This window comes from Monocercomonoides exilis (assembly GCF_001643675.1).
Source record: "Monocercomonoides exilis strain PA203 chromosome Unknown scaffold48-729018, whole genome shotgun sequence".
NCBI classification, from domain to species: Eukaryota; Preaxostyla; order Oxymonadida; family Polymastigidae; genus Monocercomonoides; species Monocercomonoides exilis.
Genome location: NW_027150593.1, coordinates 548,517 through 566,640, shown reverse-complemented (window position 1 = coordinate 566,640; position 18,124 = coordinate 548,517). Strand labels below are relative to the sequence as shown.

The 18,124-nt window shown below is 36.0% G+C and overlaps 9 protein-coding genes across 9 annotated transcripts; 8 read left to right on the top strand and 1 right to left on the bottom strand.

Annotated features, from left to right (window-relative positions):
* Positions 1-165: 165 nt before the first annotated feature.
* On the top strand, positions 166-744 carry MONOS_6896 (uncharacterized protein; the record flags this gene model as incomplete). The annotated part of the gene is made up of 3 exons (XM_067877170.1): positions 166-306; positions 492-663; positions 713-744. The coding sequence occupies 3 exons, from the start codon at positions 166-168 to the stop codon at positions 742-744; spliced, it is 345 nt and encodes a 114-aa protein (XP_067721278.1).
* Positions 745-1,211: 467 nt separating this feature from the next.
* MONOS_6897 (uncharacterized protein) lies at positions 1,212-1,979 on the top strand (the record flags this gene model as incomplete). Its single annotated transcript, XM_067877171.1, has 3 exons — positions 1,212-1,219; positions 1,461-1,538; positions 1,688-1,979. 3 exons carry the CDS (start codon positions 1,212-1,214, stop codon positions 1,977-1,979), a joined length of 378 nt encoding a protein of 125 aa, XP_067721277.1.
* A 930-nt stretch (positions 1,980-2,909) lies between these two features.
* MONOS_6898 (uncharacterized protein) lies at positions 2,910-3,683 on the top strand (the record flags this gene model as incomplete). The annotated part of the gene is made up of 3 exons (XM_067877172.1): positions 2,910-2,989; positions 3,050-3,204; positions 3,349-3,683. The coding sequence occupies 3 exons, from the start codon at positions 2,910-2,912 to the stop codon at positions 3,681-3,683; spliced, it is 570 nt and encodes a 189-aa protein (XP_067721276.1).
* A 1,084-nt stretch (positions 3,684-4,767) lies between these two features.
* MONOS_6899 (uncharacterized protein) lies at positions 4,768-6,026 on the top strand (the record flags this gene model as incomplete). Its single annotated transcript, XM_067877173.1, has 2 exons — positions 4,768-5,139; positions 5,352-6,026. The coding sequence occupies 2 exons, from the start codon at positions 4,768-4,770 to the stop codon at positions 6,024-6,026; spliced, it is 1,047 nt and encodes a 348-aa protein (XP_067721275.1).
* A 3,354-nt stretch (positions 6,027-9,380) lies between these two features.
* On the top strand, positions 9,381-10,287 carry MONOS_6900 (uncharacterized protein; the record flags this gene model as incomplete). The annotated part of the gene is made up of 2 exons (XM_067877176.1): positions 9,381-9,467; positions 9,817-10,287. The coding sequence occupies 2 exons, from the start codon at positions 9,381-9,383 to the stop codon at positions 10,285-10,287; spliced, it is 558 nt and encodes a 185-aa protein (XP_067721274.1).
* A 92-nt stretch (positions 10,288-10,379) lies between these two features.
* MONOS_6901 (uncharacterized protein) lies at positions 10,380-10,646 on the top strand (the record flags this gene model as incomplete). The annotated part of the gene is made up of 1 exon (XM_067877177.1): positions 10,380-10,646. The coding sequence occupies one exon, from the start codon at positions 10,380-10,382 to the stop codon at positions 10,644-10,646; it is 267 nt and encodes an 88-aa protein (XP_067721273.1).
* A 1,142-nt stretch (positions 10,647-11,788) lies between these two features.
* Positions 11,789-12,182, top strand: MONOS_6902 (uncharacterized protein; the record flags this gene model as incomplete). The annotated part of the gene is made up of 2 exons (XM_067877178.1): positions 11,789-11,976; positions 12,035-12,182. The coding sequence occupies 2 exons, from the start codon at positions 11,789-11,791 to the stop codon at positions 12,180-12,182; spliced, it is 336 nt and encodes a 111-aa protein (XP_067721272.1).
* A 255-nt stretch (positions 12,183-12,437) lies between these two features.
* MONOS_6903 (uncharacterized protein) lies at positions 12,438-13,043 on the bottom strand (the record flags this gene model as incomplete). The annotated part of the gene is made up of 1 exon (XM_067877179.1): positions 12,438-13,043. One exon carries the CDS (start codon positions 13,041-13,043, stop codon positions 12,438-12,440), a length of 606 nt encoding a protein of 201 aa, XP_067721271.1.
* Positions 13,044-15,849: 2,806 nt separating this feature from the next.
* MONOS_6904 (putative endopeptidase) lies at positions 15,850-17,879 on the top strand (the record flags this gene model as incomplete). The annotated part of the gene is made up of 6 exons (XM_067877180.1): positions 15,850-16,205; positions 16,275-16,400; positions 16,504-16,756; positions 16,997-17,102; positions 17,343-17,435; positions 17,752-17,879. The coding sequence occupies 6 exons, from the start codon at positions 15,850-15,852 to the stop codon at positions 17,877-17,879; spliced, it is 1,062 nt and encodes a 353-aa protein (XP_067721270.1).
* Positions 17,880-18,124: the final 245 nt, after the last annotated feature.

Here is an 18,124-nt window from a genome sequence, read left to right as displayed (position 1 = left end):
AAGGAGCAACAGAAAAAGAGATAGAGAATGAAAAAAAGGACAGAGAAAAAAAAAAAAAAACAGAAAAAATTCACAACGGCACAGCTGGCTGAGGAGACTAAATGGAATGAGGAGAAAAAGGATATATCATTAATTCCAGTCACAAATCGTATTCAGCTGAAGTTGATGCGATTTGAGGAAACAAAGAACAGAAACTTGGACAAGATCTGCCATCTGCAATCGCTCCTGAAGGAGAAGAAGAATGAGGAACAAGGAATAAGAGTCCTGAGGAAAGGAGGAGAGGAAGGCGCGTCAAGAGTGTCTGTGGTTTAAAGGATGTTTGACAAGCGGGACGAGGCAGATGACGAAGAGGTAAAGGTCAACATCTTCCATAAACACAGTTTGCGAAGAATACTCAGCATGTTAACAGAGATATCTCTTCTCTTGTGCTTGCCCCACACCCTTCGTCCGATCCACAGCACGCTATGAACTTGTTCTGTGGGCTGTGACAGGAGAAGCCGACGAGGATACTTCAGGTGAACAGCGAGTGCGCGCTGTATATTTTGTGTGCGGTGCGGTACGTGGACACGAACCTCTTCTATGTGCTAAACGAGAACTGGATTGTTTATGACGGCAGACTCACTGTCGATGAGAAGTGGGCGACGAACGACCTGCTCATTTTAGGTGCGGACCCCCTTGCAAAGTTCTTAAACCTGCACTGTTATCCGCGCAGCCTGGGAGGATACAACAGAAGAGAATGTGTAAGCTTCGTGAGGTTATATTTGAGTCACAACACGCAGACCAGTTACTGATGAATGTGAAAGAAGCAGCAGAGGAAGAGGGGGAAATGGAAACATCAGTGGGATCAATTTGTCTGCGTTGGATTTTTCGCTGTTTGTGTCGAATGGGGCAGAAACGCTGACAAAAAAGAATATCATACGGCCAAAGAGGATTGCGATCGAAAAAAAGACATAATTTACATCATAGGAGGAGTTTGGAGAAGAGTCGAAGTTGAGCGAGCGCAGAGCAGCAAGCATTGCGAGTTCAGTGAGTGAATGCTGCTATCTTTCAGGTAAATTTTGTGTTTTTCAGGTCAATATTGCCGAATTTCTCGAAGAAGAGGGAGGTCAGGAAAGCAGAAAAGAAGAAGAAGGGTGCAAAATTTTTGAGCTTGGTTTTTGAAAAGAAAAGAATTCCATTCATATCGACTTCGGCAATAACGAAGAATTGAAATGATATGGTGTGAGTTGAATTTTTCTTTTAATTATTACAAAGAATTATTGTGTATTTATTTTTAAATATATTTTTTTTCAATTTTTGAAATTTTCTGAACTTTTTTCCATCATTTATTATGAACTTCATCTTTTTCTTGTGATTTGGCCGAATCGGTCATTATATGATGTGTTTATTTCCAATCTTCATCGAATTTTTTGTTTGGGCCCCCTCTACATAAAAATCACCGATTCATTCAATCTTTCCAGTCAGATTGGACTCATTCAAACAATTGCTAATAAGCTCTGTACAAGATACGATGAAGGTGCTATTCCTGACTTGATAATGTTTGTCATATTTTTATCTTATTGTTATTATTGTTTTTATCATATTTCTTGTTTTTCTATTTTAAACTTTTTCAAACTCTTATTTTAATTTTTTTCTATTAATTGATACGTAAACATATGAACAACCTCTTTTCATGTTTTTTATACAGCTTCTTTTTCTTTGATTGGGCGACGCGTCTCTTCCACAGTCGCTTCACATCATTTCTATCATCATTGGAGTCAGAGCTGATGAAAAAGACTGAACCGGGAACCCTCTTCTGTTCATTTGGCTTCTACTATTGTCATTGTGTTGCGGCTGACTGTTCATTCCACATGAAACGAGACTTCCTCTTCTCACAGACCACTAAACATTTCTTCTCTTCTTCGTCAACTTCTTCTTCTTCTTCTTCCTTCTCAAATCAGTTATCCACAAACAGCTTTGTAGTTTCCTTGTTCGAGTAAGTCACGTGCGCGTCGCAAAATGCAGGAATTATCTCCTCTTTCAAATAAAAGTTCTCCTCTTTTAACTGTCACTCCATATCTTCTGTGAATAACACTCCGTTCAAACACCACAGATCTCCTTCTCCTCCTCTCTTCTTTCTCACTTTGCCTCAAAAAATAATTTCAGCTTCCACCAAATGCTCTCTTTCCTCAAATATCCTCAACAGATAAAATATCTTTTTTGTGTAACATCACAAGCACAAATAGAGCTGCCACGAGCCATCAATATGTGAATTCTTGCAGATCATCTATGTCTTCAAGTTCATCACAACGTTCTTCTTCTTCTTTGATGTACTCCTCCTGCCGAAGGGATATCAATGGACAGATCACTCAATTCTGCACATCGTATTCAATTTCTTTAACGTCTATAACCCGTTTCCCAATCAAAAAAGTTGTTTCTTCCTTCCTCTCTCCAAATTTTGCACCACTGCTGCTGGGCATTTCAAGTGCAGGAATTTTTAAACAAAAATATAACAAACAGTAAAATGGAGTCTTTTGCAACATTTTTCTTCTATTACTTTCAGCAGCGTCGGATGATGAGTTGAAGAAATTATTGTTCACAAATGAGACATTCATTAATAACTTGGCGGTTGTATAATGAAAGATAATGTTAGAGAATGAGAGAGAGAAGGAGAGAGAAAAAGTGAGAAAGAAGGAAGAGAAATTGAAAAGACTGAAGATGAAGACAAAGAGATATCTGCGGAGCAATGCAGATAAAACATCATTTTCTTCTTCTATTTCTATCTCTATTTCTGCTTTATCTTCTTCTCCTTCTCTTTTTTTATTGTTCTTTCTCGCTCATTGGAATGGATTTCGACACTAAAAGACTTTTGGATGCATAATTTGAATCAGAACTATCTTTTTTTGATTCATTTGAGCGTACAACGTAATATGAAGATAGAACAGAAGGAAGCGGTTATGAAAAAGAAGATGGTGAAAATGGTGAAGAAGGAAATGAATAAGAAGATGTTGTTTTATCTCAACTTCTTCTTCTTCTTCTTTTGATTCTTCAACATCATCATCGAAAACAGCAGTAGACTAATTCCAAAAGAAAGAAAGGAAAATAACGACTCATCTTCATCTTCCTCTTCATCCGAACAGTCAGAACTGAATTCTTCACAAGAAAGAGCTGAAAAAGCAGAAATTGACGAAAACATCGGAGACTTCAAAAGAAAACATGCGCCGCGTCTGCCGCTTCCTGTGATCCTTCCACCACAAGAAGCAACTCTTCAGAATTCGTCTTATGTGCCTCAAAGACAAAGACTGAGAAAAAGCAATCAAAATTCAACATAAACCTTTTTGACACATTCAATTGCTGGTGTTGGCACAGGAACAGGTACATCTCCTTCTTCATTGCCCAATGAATCTTTTCTTTCTCTTCCTCAATCATCTCCTTCACCCTCTCCTTCATCTTTATCTTCCTCCTCTTCATCTTCCTCTTCCTCATCTTCTCCAGCAGTAACCGACCTCTCTCTCCATCCAAAACCACCTCATCGTTCTGAAATTGCTATGGCTCGCCGCATAAGAGCAATGCATCCTCTCCTCCGCCGACGCTTTCTCAACCGCTGTGCACAAGTGGCTGCTGCTTCTGGCGCTTCACGTTCTTCTTCTTCCTCCTCTTCTTCCTCCTCCTCTTCTTCTTCCTCATTGCTTCGCTCTTCTTGAAACAGATTTCTGACAAGCGAAGAGCAGCAGACGAGGATGATGAGATTGCAGTTCGGAAGAAGAAGGAAAAGACAATATTTTGTTCTCCCTCCCGATGTATTTGAGGCGCTGCCGCTGTTTGCAGAGTTTCGGATGGTGGAGCGGTATGCGGAGAATCTGGAGAAGAGAAAGAGAGAAAGAGAGAGAGCGAAGGAAAGAAAGAGAGAAGCAAGGAACGAGAGAAGAGAGGAGAGAATAATTAGAGAACTGATTAAGATGAGGAAGGAATCAAAATCTACAAAAAATAGAGATAACAATGATGATCAAAATGAAAATAAATTAAAAACAGAAGAAAACGAGAGTTTATCATTGATTGGAAGAGAATCTTTGAAAAAAAAAACGAAGAAAAATGAAGATAGTGAATGCCTTTGCGACAGCGCCACAGTCAGTGATGAAGAAGAGGAAAGAGAGAAGAGACACAAACAGAGAGAGAAACAAAGGTTGATGCGAAGATATAACCAGGCGCTTGAGCTTTAACGAGATTCTGTTGTGAATGAGGTGCTTTTGATGGTAAGAGCAAACCTGCTGCTTTCTCCTGCGCCGATTGACTAGTCGATAAAAAGACCAGGAATTTATGAAAATGCTGCAAAAAGTGAGGGAGATGGCAAAGAAGACAGAAAAGAAGAGAAAGAATGGAATAATTCTTTTAATAAAAATGGAAACAAGGAAGAAGTTGAAGGAGATGAAGATGATGGAAAAGATGAGGAAAAGAAGTGATTTTGGAGGATTTAATGAACAACCCCAAAGCAGTTGTTTCAAAAGCAAATATAATCAAACGGAAGTAGAAAAGAGTGCAAATGCCAAAGAATCAATAAAAAAATGATAAAAAACGTGAAACGACTGTCTAGTCAAAAACAGAGCCACTTTCATCACAAGTCCAGCAAAAATAGTAGTAACAGAACACAATAGCATTACCTTCTCCGCAGCCTAATCAATATTCTTCAGCAAGAGATGCCTTTGGACAAAACACTTTTCACGAGGGAAGCGAATGGACGGTGGATGAAGAGGAGTCGGAGGGAGAGCGTTGATTGCGTACAGCCAAGAGATGGAGATGGGAAGAGGAGCTGTTGGCGCACCTTTAACTCCGCTGTCACCTGATATTGGAGGAGGAGGAATTGGAGGAGGAGGAGGGGTGACGTTGGGTGCGATGGGGATGAAAGATTTGAACAAAGAAGTGACAAGGGCGATGCAAGATGAGTTTCAGAATGAGAAAGGGAAAGTGGATGATGAAGAGGCGAAAATCACGTTTAATTCATTGGAATCTGATGATCAGACAGAAAACCTACTTCGGCTAATGAAACAACAGGAAATACAGAAGAAGAGGAATGAGAAAGAAGAGCGAGAGCGCAGAAAAATGGAGAAATTGGTGAAGAAGATAGAGGAAAAGGACAAGAATCTGTTTAGCAGTATCCAAGGAGTATTATAACCACATCTTGAGACAGGCACGCCGACCAACCAGAAAGAGAATAATGTGGCAAGCGAGGAGTAACAAGAGACGAAAGAAAGCCAAACGCCAATTTTGACAAGAGAGCTGAAATTGGACTGCATGCTGAATGACCTCGCTAATTCTGACCTGGAAGATTTGAGCGATGAACTGGATGCGCCCTGCCGTTATGTGCGTTTCAAAAGCGAGGAAAACGGGCAATTTGCGTGGAAGATGCGGAAGGTGCCTGTGTGTGCAGCAGTCGACGCGAGGCAGACAAGAACGCGGTTGGATCTGATGAGTGCACTGAAGAGTGGTCTGAGGCAGAGCAGGGAGGAGTTGAGAAGAGGAAGGGGGATGAAGTGGAGGGGATGGTGGCCGTTCAAAGAGGAAGCGGATGTGACACACAGGAAGGGAAGGAAATGAGCAGGGAAAGGATCACCTCTGATGTTTCAGAAGGAGAAAGGGATAAGAACATTCAGCTAGAACAACGTGCCTGGAAGAAGAGATGCGCTTTCATTCTCAAAATTGGTATCTTTCTCCGCTTTGCAGAATTCAACTGCGGCGGATTCGATGAAGAATATCCTTCACTCAATTTGGTAGCGCCTTTTGATTCAGCTGATGATTTTGCTTCAAATGAGAATATTTCTCTTCAACCTCCCTCTAACTGCACTTCTTCGCTTGTCGATTCATCCTTTTTTATGAACATCCAACTTCAATCTTCTTCTCTCAGAACATTTTTATCTCCTTCACTGCAGTCCCAAACTGAACTTCTTTCTTCTGCTTTTCCTGCTATTCCTGAACCACTTTTTTCACTTTCACCGCCTGCTCTTTCTTCATCCACTTCTTTTTCATTCAACTCTTATCGAATTCAGTGCTAGACATCATCTATCGTTGCTATTTGGACGCAAAAAATGAATGCTTTTTCAATCACAGAATATCATCTTAAGTTTATGAAAATTGAAGAGATATTATGATGGACAAAGAAAAGCTGAGTAAATGGAACTCAACAAGAAAATCGAATCTGACTTTTTTTCATTTGGAAGATGAAAGAATATCATGAAGCTGAATGAACAAGGTGTAAAAAGATTTTTTTGAGCAAACAGTTGCAGGGATAGTTTTGGAGAGATTTTACAACGCGATAGACCTTTAATGAGTCATCGAAGATGAAACAAAGATAAAGCGATTTATTGGAAAATCAATATTTGAAGGACAATTCAATGAGATAAGAGCTTCGACAGCCAACAGGCAAGTTGGAATCAGTGAAACAAAAGAAACAGATATTTTTGAAGAGATTGTTGCTATGGTTGAAGAAATGTATTTTGAAGATACGACAGCAATGAATCTTTTTTCATGAACCGAATTTTCATTTGATGAAGAAGAGAAAATAGATGAAGAAATTTCAAAGAAATATTTTTTTTTTGAGCTGGCGTTAAGGATTTTGAAAAAATTAGTGATGATATTTTCTTCAGTTGAAGAAGCGATGAAAGCTCAAGAATTTTTCAATGATATGGAAAATGGAAGAAATTTTAATTAAATCGGAAAAAGCTCATCATTTCCTGTGATTATGGTGTCAACCGCGCTGAAAGTGAGTGTTTGAAGAGGAACAAATGTTGATGTGAGGAGGGTGAGGGAAGCGTCTTGGAGGAGGGAAATGAAGCCGTTGAGGGCATGCTCGATGGTTGCGCATGGGATCTGTTGGAGTCTGCCACAGGCATCAGCATCAATTCCATTGAGGATAACAATTTTATTCAAAACGATGAGGAGGAGCCAGCTGTTGAGCTCTGCTTAATCAAATTATCCAATTCTTCTGTTTATGTTTGATGAAGCTGCTGAAACGAATAAAAGGAAAGGAAATTTGTTAGCTATTCAAAGACGAAAAGAAAAAAGAGAAATAACTATTATTTATAAATTGGTTTCATAATTTTGTTTTCTTATCTTCTTTTCTGTTCTTCTTTACAAATTTTTTCTTCTCAATGTTTTGTTTTTCCAGTTTAGAAATATCTATTTTCCTTTTAAATATTGGTTTTTCAATTTTTTTTGAAACTTGATCAAAAAATTCTTTTTAATGAAAAAAGGTATGTTTTTTTTTAAATATAACAATAAATCAAACATATATTACAGAATTAAAAGTTAAATACTTGCAAAAAATCAATTTTTCTCTTTGATCAATAAATACCACTATAAATTTTATTTTTTCGATTTTTGATCTTTTTTTATGATATCAAAAAAAATCACCCATATACTGTCAAATATTATTTTCGAAATTGAATTATTTTATTTTGAATTAGAATTATTTGTGGTGTATTTGTTGAAAAACGTATTTTTATTCTTAGCTTATTAGAATTAAATTTTTTAATATTTGCATTGAAAAATTAATGTTTTCATAATTCAGATTCATTCGTGAAAATTGTATCTTAGCCCGTCAGAAAAAATATTTTGTCTGTCGATTGTCATAAAGTCACACATGTTTTCATCTGAGATTCACAACGAATTTATCCATCTGAAAATTTTCATTTGAACATGGATTTCTTTCTGACTTGAAAAACAGATTAAAACATAATTTTGCATGGACGAAAATCGAAGTGAAAATTTGAGATAATTCATTTTTGATGAAACGACAGACAAAAAAACCAAAGACCAAAGTTTAAAAATTTTGATTAATAACTTATTTTTATTTCACATCGGAAAATGAAACGAATGCACTCAACTGTGACGATCATTTAAAAAACTTAAACGAAATAGAAATGGTAAAATTCTTTAAAGAAAAGTTGAGTTTGTTTATTTTGCAAAAAAAAAATAATTTTCATCTTTGATCAAATTTTTGTTTTTCTTATTGAACTTCACAAAAATGGAAATGATAACATTGTTAAGATTTTCATTCCATTCCAGCGAAAATTTGTGAGATGGAATGAAAATTGGATGAAAAAATGATATTTTTATTTTCACTTAATTATTATACAGTGAAGTTCGGTTATAATCACATTCGATTTTGCACGATTTTTTGTGATAATAACCGAACTTGATTATAACCGATCTTTTTTGATCTGACCGTACCCATTATATTTTTGTTAAGATATTTTTAATGATTCTATGGTTTTATTTGTTGCTCAAAAATCAAACAAAATGTGAATCAAATGTGTGCTAAATTCAAAAAGTGCGGTTTCTAACCAATTTTTAACGATCATTTTTTTGGATTTAACTTTATCAGTGAAAGCACATTTCTTTCCATTATTTTGGTGAAACATTGAATTATTCAAAGCAATATTTATGAAATCTGATAATCTGAAAAACTCTACAGACGTGAATCCACATGGAATGTTAATATTTCTGTATCTGTCAAAATCAACCGTTTGATTCATGGAAGGCAACTTAATTGTTGGAACAAGATAATCTTCACAGCAAAACAGTCGCAAAAATACGAAAAGAGGAAACGAAGGCTAGCTGGGCTATCAAAAAAACAAACAATAACCATTTTCAATATCAACCACAATCAGTGAACGAAGAAGATATTAGAAAGTCTAAAACTTTCATTGCTGTAAGTTTATTTCATAAAGAAGATGTGCACAACAACGATTTATATGAAGAAATTATAAATAAAAGAACCGAGAGGCCTTCTTCAACATCATCCACTCATTTTCATCAACCTGAAGTTTCATCAAAATTTGTTTCATATGAAAATTCACATCATTATTTGGGAACTGAAAGAAAAGTTTCTATAAGATAATGAATGAACAAAGAGTCAAGAAGAGTCATCTCCAACGGAGAAAGAACCTTCTCAGAAAGTTTAGTCATTTGGCTCTTGTGGATGAATTCTTTTGGCATTTCATTGCAATGAAAAAGATTCGAATTGTTGTTAACACCCTAGAATTCGAACCATTTGCTCGCACATACGCAAATATTGCTGGACGAGAATAAAGGAAGAACTTATCAAATTCGAGGACTGTGCAAGAAGACAATGCCTTGAACATTCTGTTTGTTGATGGAAAGAAGCTTTCTGAATTTACTATCAGCGAATTGAATGTGACTTCATCGCTAAATGCCTTGACTTCTTCTTCTTTTTCTTCTTCTTCCATGCCATAGTCACTTCATCTGCTTCCTCACCTTCATCTGATTCTTCTCCTTCATCTGCTTTTTCTCAACTTCAATCGTCTTCTGAAACACATCGTTCCACTCACACTGAAAATGCACATCTGAAAGAAGAGCAAAAGTTGAGCTACATTGTGAACATCAAGATGATGATGGAGTGTCTGAGGCAGCTTGGGCAGCGCTTGAAACAAGGAAAGAGAGAAGACAAAGCAGCCACTGCCATTCAGTCAGTGGTGCGGACGTGGCTGGCAAAGTACCGATATCATCGAGAATCATCGAAATGAAAAGGAGCGAAAGTCATTCAAAGAAGATAAAAGACGTTTCTAACAAAACATTGGTTCTTGCAAATGCTGGAAAAGATTCAAACCGAGCGGGAGGAGAAATGTCTTGAGTTGCAGAGATAGCAATGCGAAGAGTGGGACATTGTCAAGCAGAGCAAGCATGTTCACATTCATCAGTCATCACTCGGCTGGAACGAACGAATCAGGCATTCAATAGGCACGCATAAGTTAATTTTATCTAAAGCTTGTAAAGAGCATTGACATTTCACCAAAGAAAATGTTTTATCCAGATTCAATTTAGCCATTAACCTCATCTCCAAATTCTTCTTCCGCTTCTCATTTCAACGTATCCCTTGAAGTGATCCTGTTTCATCTTTTTTTTCAACTTGAAAACTATGAGCTTTCGCAATCAGTCGATCATTCTGATCCGAATGTGGACGTTGTGCTTGTTTCGCTTGTGGGACTGGAGGTAGACGTGGTGTGGTATCCGAAAAAGTTTCTTGTTGCTGTCGAAGTGCAGTTGTCATCTTTTTGCTTTGTGCCTTCATCTTCTTCGTTATCTTCAACTGGAGCAGCACGCCGATCAACTTCGCCATTTCGGAGGCGGAGAAGCGAAGAGAAGAAATCTTCAGAGAATGAGCAGTCATCATCAGCACCTGCGATTGACCCTTCGGATAACTCTGTGGCAGCAGCATCACACAATTCGGCAGGAGCGATGGACGATATCGAGAGGCGGCTGGAGTGTTTGAAAATCAAAAGATTTCGAAACTGAGGGAGCAACAGACTGTGCGGTTATATATTGTCGCGCTGTTGGGGGTGATGTGTGGAGGTGTTGCTTGAGCCTGGATTGTCGCACTTTTGGCTATGCTTTCGGTTACGCTGGTGGTGCAGCTTCCGTCGCTTGCAGCGTCGGTGGGCACGAAGTCGAGGAGCAAGCGGATCTTTGCAGCACCAGACGTGAATGCTTTCTCGTTGATCTACGGTCTGTTTGACATGTCGCTGCAAATATGGCGATCGTTGCAGTCGAGGCGTGTGGTGGTGAAGCTGGATGACGAAGTGATGGGGAGAGGTGTTGCAGGGCACAAAGTGTGTGAAATAATGGAAAAAGGGCTGTGGATGGTTGGAATGTGAATGGAGGATGCAGTTCTGCCTCCAGCAGCCATTGCACTTGTGGTGCTGGAAGAGCGAGAAGGGGCAGAGGAAGGAAGAAGAAGAAGAAGAAGACGAAGGAAAATAATGCGGAGGATGAATTGAAGTTTAGAAAAACCATGAAGAAGCAAAGTCGTAGATGAATAAGAGGTATTTGGAGTTAAATATGCTGCTTCAGAAGATTTGAAATAATAAACGGATAACAAAGCATACGAACGAGCTGGCAGAGCGTCTGCAGGAGAAGGACAAGATCATCCGGATGCGGGAGAGGAAGATTTTGAAGATGAGCAAGAAGGATATCGCAGAAGTGAAGGAGCTGAATGAGAAACTTGTTGCAATGAAGGAGAAGGTCGATTTTATAGATGTTGAGATTGAGAAGGAGAAGAAGTGGAAGACGCAGTTGTGTGTGTTGGTGAGTGTGGACACCGAGAGTTCGCTGGACGGTTGGGAACGAAGCTTCCCAAGCTTTCTTTGTTTGCATATTAGGGTTTCGGAAAGGTTTTGTCTTCGACTTTGTTGATTTTGCCTTCTGGACTATGAGAAAAGTACGATGAATGATTTGCAGCAAGCAGTGGCGATGGCTGCGTTGCGATGTTTTTGTCCAACCCCATGGAAAGAGATTTATTGCGAAAGTGTGGAACTTTGTGTGTGTTGTGAGAAAAGCTAACAGTTGTGGAGGAGAGAGGTCTGGCTGATGTGGAAGAGAAGATACAAGTGAAGAAGATGATGACGAACAAGATGTTGAAGAAAACGAAGAAACTGATTGTGCAATCGAAAATGCAGCTGCAGACGAAAAGCCAGAAGAAAGAGATATTCAATGAGGTGATTGGGAAACAGTAGATGGCACTTGCGCAAAAAAACAAGAGCAAAAGAAAATGTAGGTTGCATTTGAAGTGTAAGTGGAGTGGCTGGTTGTGAAGGTGAAGGAGCTGGAAGAGAAGATGCGGAGTGGAAAATCTGAAAGGGGAAGTGAAGGAAGGACAGAGGAGAAAGGAGCGATATGGAGTGATGGAGCGAGGATAAAGAGGACGAGGAACAGAAGTTGAGGCGGAGTATAGGAGGATGCAGAGGAGGATTTTGGTGTCAATGAATGACGGTCCGAAGAGAGAGATCATGATGACAGTATGTCTCCGGGAATTCAAACAGGAGAAAAGAAAAGGGAAGTTGAAGGGAAGGTGACTGTTGCTCAGCTGTTGTGCATGCATCTTAAGCAAACGACAGACAGCGTAGACAGAGAAGGGTCGGAGTGGCTTGAGAAGATACCGGGAGAAAGGGGGAAGTGTTATCTGGATCTGTTGGTTTGCCTGTGCCAGTGTGATCTCCAGCGATGGAGCGGTTGATGAGCACATTTTCTAAGTTGCTGGAACAAGAGGATTTCAAAATGGAACATATGCTTCGGATAAAGCTCACATTGAAGCCATCAATGAAGATGCAGCGATTACTGAAGCCACAGAAGATAGGTTTTCACTCGCTTCTGGTGTGATCGCTGTTGAAGATCTGAGTGATATTCTGAGATAAGATCGCAGCAGGCACAGGATGGATCGTATCCTGTAAGCTGCTGTCAGATTTTTTTGGAACTTGGGTTATTTCAAGTTGATTTAACAAAACTAATTCCATGTTTGCAAAAATGAGAAAATGCAAAATTCATTTTTTCAATATCATATTGAAAGAATGGTGAAAAAGATATTCATATTTTGAGTGAAAAAAATGTTGCATTGAAAGATTCATAATCTTAATATGAAGCAACAAATAAACATGAAATCGCAAAACGTTTTAAAGTGTTTTGATTTTTTTATCTCCTTTAACAAGTGTGTAATCTTCTTCGCTATCTGTTCTTTTTCTTTTTTCTGTGCACGGCTGAAGGCATGGAAATGTTGTTATCGTTGTTTGAATCAAACGTTTTGTTGCAATTTTGTCCATGAATGAATCAATTTCTTCATATGCAGAGAAAGTTTTTGGTGATTCGATGTTTTCTTCGAAATATGGTTTCAAAAATTTCCATTGATGAAACGCTTCAGTTGTGCTGATAACCTTTTCTTTATGATTTTCAAGTTTTTCTTTTGAAGGTCTTGAATTGTCATCTTTTTCTTCATTTCTTATTATTTCTTCCACAAAGTTGACAATTTCAGTATCTGAAAGAGATTCTCTCGTTGTTGAATTATCATCATTTGTATAAAAATCTTCAAGTGTTTCATTTTCAAAGCTTTTGTCTTGACTTTTCACTCTTTCAAACAGATCTGTGTATTCACTCATTTCACTTTCTTTCATAATTGATAATTCTTTCCTTGGTTCCTTAAGATTCTTCCATCCTGCATGTTCGAAACAATGCTCAATTGTTTCCTTTTTAACGTCATTCCAAGCTTTTGAAATCATGTTCATAGTTTCAAATAAATCAATTCTTGTATCATCTTTCATTTCTGTCTTCGCTAATTTCTTTCGAAGCAGAGAGGTTTTGAAATAATGTTTGAATGTTTTTATTATTCCAGCGTCAAGAGGTTGAATAATTGAAGTGACGTTCGGTGGAAGATAAAACAAGGAAATATGTGAAAAATCTGTTGAAATCAAACTATGTGCCGTGCAATTATCCACAACCAATGCTATTTTTCTGTTCATTGAAGCCATTTTCGAATTTAGCAATTTCAAGCAATAATTAAACAAAATCATATTCATCCATGCATATTTGGAATGGGTGTAATTGACTGGTAAATGTTTTCGTTTGAAACACCTCGGATTCTTCGATTTTCCAATCACAAAAGGTGAAATTTTCTCTTCTGTCATGTTTACGCACAAAAACACTGTGACTCTGTCTTTATGTGTTTTCATCCCAACAGCTTTTTCTGAACCTTCTGTGAATGTTCTATTAATTAATTCGTGAATGAACAAACCCAATTCACCTCCATTAAAAACATTTTCTTCGCCAAATTCGCAAATAATTGTTGGAAGAGTCTGTTTTATCCAAGTTTCTGCAGATGATACATCAGCTGAAAGGACCTCTCCAGATATCTTTATTGATGTGATATTGTTACGTTTTTTCCATCTGTCAATCCAACTTTTCCACATATGTTCTTTTGGAATATCCAAATGAAAATCTTCTGCAAAGGACTTTACTTTTTCTATTAAAAGATTGCTATTTATTGGCAACGATGGATTTGTTGATCAAATTTGCCTAAACCAGATAATCAATGCTTTGTCAATTTCAGTATAAGTTGAAGCACGAATTTTTATTTTTTCATTTGGTTTTGCATTTTCAGAAGCCTTTTGAATAATATAATCTCTCGATTTCCATATTTTTGTAATTGTTGAAGGATCAACATGATAATCAGAGCAGATGCTGTTTCGTGGAGTGGGAGGTGTTTTCTTTAGATGGTTGATAATATCCAATTTTTGTAATAAAGATAGCTGAGTTCTTTTCTGTTGCTTTATTGTTTTTTCCATCATTTTGATATTTTTTGAAACAATTTTGGGTTCAAAATATTAATCTATTTTTAATCACTATGTATTTTTATTTGAAAACATTTTCATTAATTGAGAATTAATATTATCTCAATTTATTTATTTTTATTGATAAAAAAAAGAACTAAATATCAAAAATCCCATTACAAATAAAAAATTGTGATTATTCGCGATTTTGGCTTGATTACAACCGATGAAATTACACACGAAAATTTGCCAAATTTTTTGATTCACGAAAAAATGTGATTATTCGCGGTCTTGATAATAACCGAGGTGATTATAACCGAACTTTACTGTACAAAAGGACACTTTTCAATTAAATTTTAACATGTGGAAAGAAAAATATGTGAGAAATTCTTTTTGAAAAGCCGCAAATGTTTAATTTTTTTATAAATCAAAAATTTCATATTTTGCTCAAATTTCTGTTTCAGCTCAGAAATCTCCTCAAGAATGTTTGAAATAGCATTATCCAGAAATAGATTCCATAAAAGTGAATTTTGGTGTATGCCAACAAAAATTTGAGCAAAATATGAAATTGTTGATTTGTTTGAAAATTAAACACTTGCGACTTTTCAAAAAGAATTACACATGTGAACAAAACGAATGTGAACTTTCGATAACAAATACACAGAAAAATATTCTGAAAAATCTGAATTGATAACTTTGCAGATTTTGCACATTTTTCAGCTTTTGAATCAAAAATTATCTCCCAAATCTTCAAATTTCACAAGTACATTAACCAGTATTTAATAGCAATTAAAAATTTTTTTGAATTTTATAATTGTGAAATATGATGTGTCAAATTTTTCTAAAAAAAAATGATTTCAAAAAATTTAAAAATAATTAAAATTTAATGATTTTTTTAAAAGAATTCTCAACAAACTCATTGAAACTTTCAATAAATTTTTTTATAGACATCCAATGTTGTGTTTTTTTGTTTTGTCAATAAGCATTTATAATCTTCACAGAATAAATATTTTTTGAATGAGATAATTTGGTTCAATAAATTTTGCTTTATGAATTGAGTTCCACTTTGCTTTTTCTGATATTTTTCTCATATGTTTTCTTTTTCAAAAAAAAATTTTTTTTTGATAGAGAATGTCTGACTTATAATTTTCAAATTTCGGAAAAAGTTTGAAACTGATCTTATATTGATTATTATTATTTTATATTATTTTTTTTAATTGCTAAAATTTTGTGCTATATACTAAAAATAATTCTTTATTGAAGATCAGATAAAGCAAAGTGCGTGATTCATATAAAATTTTATTTTTTGTTCAAGAAATAATTTTCCGTATTTTCTCACAGTCTTCATATTATTTATCATTGTCTATTTTTTTATTATCAAAGTCCAAAAGACAAAAAGCGTAAATAATTATCAAATCCCTAAATATTTATTTCAGTTGTAGAAAAATGATTAGCAATTTTCTCTTTTATAACGGCAAAAATGCATTTTTTTGATTTTAAGTTCTTTATTGTAGCTTTATTATTTTGTACTCCAACCCTGTTGCTACATTTACCAAATGAATCTTATCATCACTCAAATTTAAACCAATCTCCATTCAATTCATCAAATTCCACAAATAATTCTTTCAAAAGTAATTATCCAAGTCCCCCCAAAAGAACTTCTGCTGATGTTTATTCATCATGGATTGGAGCTCCACTTTCCATCGATCATCTCAGAAAGATAGAGCAAAAGCAAGAAAAGAAATTTCCATTGAATATACAATTAATGAGTTCGACACAGCCCACGTCACAACAGGCAAAACCTATTATGATTGATGTTGAATCATTGTTGAATGAAGATACAACACCATCCACTCCACCGAGTCGAATTCCAACCAAAAATTTCATCTCAAATGGAAATGAGAGAAAGACAAAACCAAATCGTCCATCATTTCACAAAGTTCAATTTCCAACACCTGCAGAACAACCTGGAATGTGCCCTCGACATATGACAATTGAAAGAATTCCTCCTGGAGCAAAGGCTCAAGAAGCTTCTGGACAAACTCGAGGTGGAAAAAATCATCCACTTCTTGTTTTTCTTCCTGATGACAGAGTCGAGTTGCATAACGTCACATACCCATGGTAAGCTTGTTAATATTTTTTTTGGGTTCTTTGAAAATATTCCTCGTACTTAATCAATTTTCAAATAAGGTCAACTGTTGGTCTTTTATTAAGTGTGAAGGGTGTATGCACGGGAACTTTAGTGGACGATGATATCGTTTTGACAGCATCTCATTGTATTCCTTGGAGAGAAGATGGATCAATCGACAGAATCAGGTGTGAAATATCGAATTTGGAAAGTTAAGCATCTTGATTTCATTACAATTTTGAATAATATTCCTTTTTTTTTTTCAAAACCATTAAAATAAAACAAAAAAAGATTTCTACCGGCATTTCATGGGAAGGAGTCTCCGTTTGGTTACAGCGACGTGGAGACGGTGTATGCCTTCACGCGCAACAGCGGCCGGATCAACACAGTTCAAGCAGCGTTTGATGTGGCATGTTTGAAGCTGAAAAGGAAGTTTGGGCCGCAAACAGGATATTCCGGGACAATCAAGTACAACCCGAGGTGGAGCGCGAGAGAAGACTGGATGAATGTGGGATACCCTCAGCCAGACACAGGGATAAAAGACGTGTGCCCACTCGAATGCTGCTTTTTTTGCTCGGATTTAGCACATTTTTATTGAAAAATTTGATTTATTGATTATATTTGATGTTGAATGCTTAATTCATAACACCCTAATTAAATCTTTCATTCATTCTCTTTTTCATTCATTAATTAATTTTTTATTTGGATTTTTTTTTTCCGCCTGCAAATTATTATTATTATTATTATTTTTATACAACTTTTCATTCTTGTCATGTGTCTCCAGGGAATTATACCGTTGTTCCAAGATAGCGGGAAAATCCTGACAGTCGAAGAGTATTCTGTTGGCTCACTTTCCTCGTTTATTATGCAGACAACCTTCGACTTAACAAGTTTGGATCAAATTGTTTCTTCTTCATTATTCATTTCAATCGTTTTAAATATTCTTATTGCCAAATTATCAAAACGATTGGATTTTCTTTCTTTCTTTCTCTTTCTTTCTTTCTTTCTTTTAATTTTTTTAATATTTATTGTTTCAAAAAAATTTCTTCTTCTTTTTATTTTGATAATTACAATCACATTCATTATCACAATATTCCAATGATATGTTTCTGTTTGCATTGATTGAGCAGAGGGGCATTCAGGTGGGCCTGTTTTTGGCTGGTTTGAAGGCGAAGAATTTCCTCGTGTGGTGGCAGTTGTTTCATCTGAAAGCGGACCATCTCGTTTGTCTTTTATTTTTGACTTTATTTTTTTATTTTGATTTTATTTTTATTATTATTAAATTTGATAATTTTTGTTGTTTTACTCAAACATCCACAAACATTGTTAAAAACTTTATATATTTTTTATTAAACATCTCGATTGATTGCATCAACTTTTCTGGTTCATGAAATAATTTTCTTTCTTTTCTTTTCTTTTCTTTTCTTTTCTTTTCTTTTCTTTTCTTTTCTTTTCTTTTCTTTTCTTTTCTTTTCTTTTCTTTTATAAACACACACTCACACATATATGTCCATTCTCTTTATATTCCATCTATTTCAGCACAATATCCGATGGGCAGAAACAATCTTGCTGGTGGGCCTTCACTCACATTCATGGTTGGATACGTGCGTGCTCTTAATGAACAGGCAAATAATAACAACAACAATAATAGCAATATCAATAATTGATTATTTCATTGATTTTCTTATTGAACAACAAGATAATTTTTGATTCTTTTTGTCATCTTCTCCTTTTTTCCCCCCTAATGCATCTGCCTTTCTCTCTCTCTTTCTTCCTCATCAAATTGAATTTTATTCAATTTGTAATTTTTGAGCATATTCTCTTTAACCCACTCACTCACACACACACCTCATTAAACAGTTCCATTGCACTCTTTCTCATTTCTCAAAAGTGCATAATAATAATAATAATA